Raw genomic sequence first — 2,027 nt, 5'->3', positions numbered from 1 at the left:
AGCATCATAGATGAGGTCAGTCAGAAACAGACTGTACCGGCCAGTAGATCCAGCGCAGAGCTGCCCATAATGCAAGCTGGAGTTGGCCGTGAGTCAAAGGATAAGAGAGAGAGTGCCAGTAATAATGTTAACAGGCTTCAGGGCAGTAGAAAGACCTTTCCTGTCACCAATGGGTCGAAGGAGATGTTCAAGGAAGAGGAGAGCTGTGCTCTTCAATCACAAACTAGGAACAACTTGACATCCAGCAAGTCAGGAAGCTGCTCAGTGACAAATGTGAAAACAAGCACATCTCATGAAACTGAAATTTTCCCACCAAGAGTATCAGTTCCCCAAGATCCTAAATCATCATATCTTAAAAATCAGATGCTGAGTCAGTTAAAGTTGGTCCAGAGGAAGGATAGCCAACCTCAGAGCCATTTCACTGACACGTCTATTGCCTTAGAGAACTTGAGTTCCAAGGACTTACTGACTCATCCCCAGGGCATCTCCAGTGGGGATATGGGAACTTCCCAGGTGTTGCATGTCCACTTGGAAGACAGAGGGATCTGTGTGGCACAGCAGCAGGAGCCCAGGGTCCCTACCCATGTCTTACAGAAGTGTCAAGTTAAGAATTTCCCACCAGCTATAAAGAGAGTGAGCCCTAGGAGACCCAAAGGAGGAGAGCTTGGTGGGGGGGATGCAGGGTTGGAGACATCCCAACTCAGGAGAAAGAGCCACGCTATTCATAACAAGACATCAGGGGAGGTGCTTGGGAGCAAATCTTCCCCAACCTTGAAAACACAGCCTCTTCCTGAAAACCTTTTCAGAAAGTGGATGAAGACCTTTTTGCAGCGGTTTAATAAACCCAGCATAACAGATGAAGAGCAAGAAATTTCTCGGGCAAAGGGTAGCTCCCTGTCGTCATCTGTGCAGAATAGAGGTCGAGTTACAAGAAGAGCTGCCTTTATTGGGACTACTGAAGCTCAGAAAATTAGGAAAGACACTAGGGATTCCCCAGAGGTGAAGCTGGGGCATAAGCGTGGGATAGATGTCACCTGTCCCCAAGAGCCTGTTTCCTTCCCAGTGGAGCTTGGGAAAGCTCAGCACAACCCAGAAGTGCAGGTCACAGCAGAGCCTGTCCTGGGCTATCCCTGCAACTACATGGCTCCCTCCTGCAAACTGACATGTACCAAATCTTGCAGCCAACAAGCTGTCTTTGTTGGCCAGAATTATCCTACAAGGATTAGACAGAACACAGACAAGGACAGACAGCCTGAGAAAGTTGAGGCATTTAAGGGGAAGCTATTGTGTCAAAGGCATCCCCAATCCGTTACCCACAAGGAAGCCTATGCCACATTCAAACCCCACTTGCCGGCATCAGGTCAGCCTGGTGTGTCCAGCCGTCCCGACCAGTGCTAAAAGCACTGTGTTCAGTGATGTGCCTTTACTAACTAGATAGAAAATGCTTCCGAAGCATTTCCAGGGAGGGAAATTTTCCCCTACAAAATAATTCATTCCTTGTTGAGAATCTTGATTCTCCCTAATAAATGTACTAATAAGAAGAATGTCTTTTCTGTGTACTGTGTTGCGGGGTATAGGTTTTGGGTAACCGAAGCTTATGGTTAGGGAAACGTAGTAGTTATCTCAGCTCTTACTGACTCCCTAGTGTGAGTTTTAAAATCTGCCCAATCCCCTGGAGCTCTTGTGGAGGAAAGAGTATCATGTGCCTCCAAAAGCCCCTTCTCTCCCTGATGAAGTCTGAGGAGATGAGCTCTTTTCTACCTCTTTGCTTGAGACTTACTGATACTGTATGGCAGCCTGCACCTTCCTCCCCATTCACTGCTTCATATCCTTTAGAGCAGTAAGGAAGACAGGCCTTCTGTATCTGAAGAGAGGGTGAAGTACAGGTACATTTTTCAGAAATAGTGGTTTAATCTCTATTTTAAAAAAGTTATCACTGACCACAGGATCGTATAAGTTGTTGGGAGTGTTTGGGGTATTGCTGGTTGGGGTAGAGTATCAGGAACACTGTGAATGCTGCTTAAGAA

At 46.8% G+C, this 2,027-nt stretch overlaps 1 protein-coding gene across 1 annotated transcript in view; it reads left to right on the top strand.

Annotated features, from left to right (window-relative positions):
• Positions 1-1,489, top strand: part of LOC105541650 (spermatogenesis-associated protein 31D1-like) — a 12,120-nt gene extending 10,631 nt beyond the window's left edge. The window contains 2 exon segments of the mRNA XM_011982789.1: positions 3-1,317; positions 1,319-1,489. Coding sequence (XP_011838179.1) covers positions 3-1,317; positions 1,319-1,489 — 1,486 coding nt within the window.
• Positions 1,490-2,027: the final 538 nt, after the last annotated feature.

This window comes from Mandrillus leucophaeus, unplaced genomic scaffold (assembly GCF_000951045.1).
Source record: "Mandrillus leucophaeus isolate KB7577 unplaced genomic scaffold, Mleu.le_1.0 Scaffold242, whole genome shotgun sequence".
Taxonomy (NCBI): Eukaryota; Metazoa; Chordata; class Mammalia; order Primates; family Cercopithecidae; genus Mandrillus; species Mandrillus leucophaeus.
This window is presented reverse-complemented; position numbering and strand designations above follow the sequence as displayed.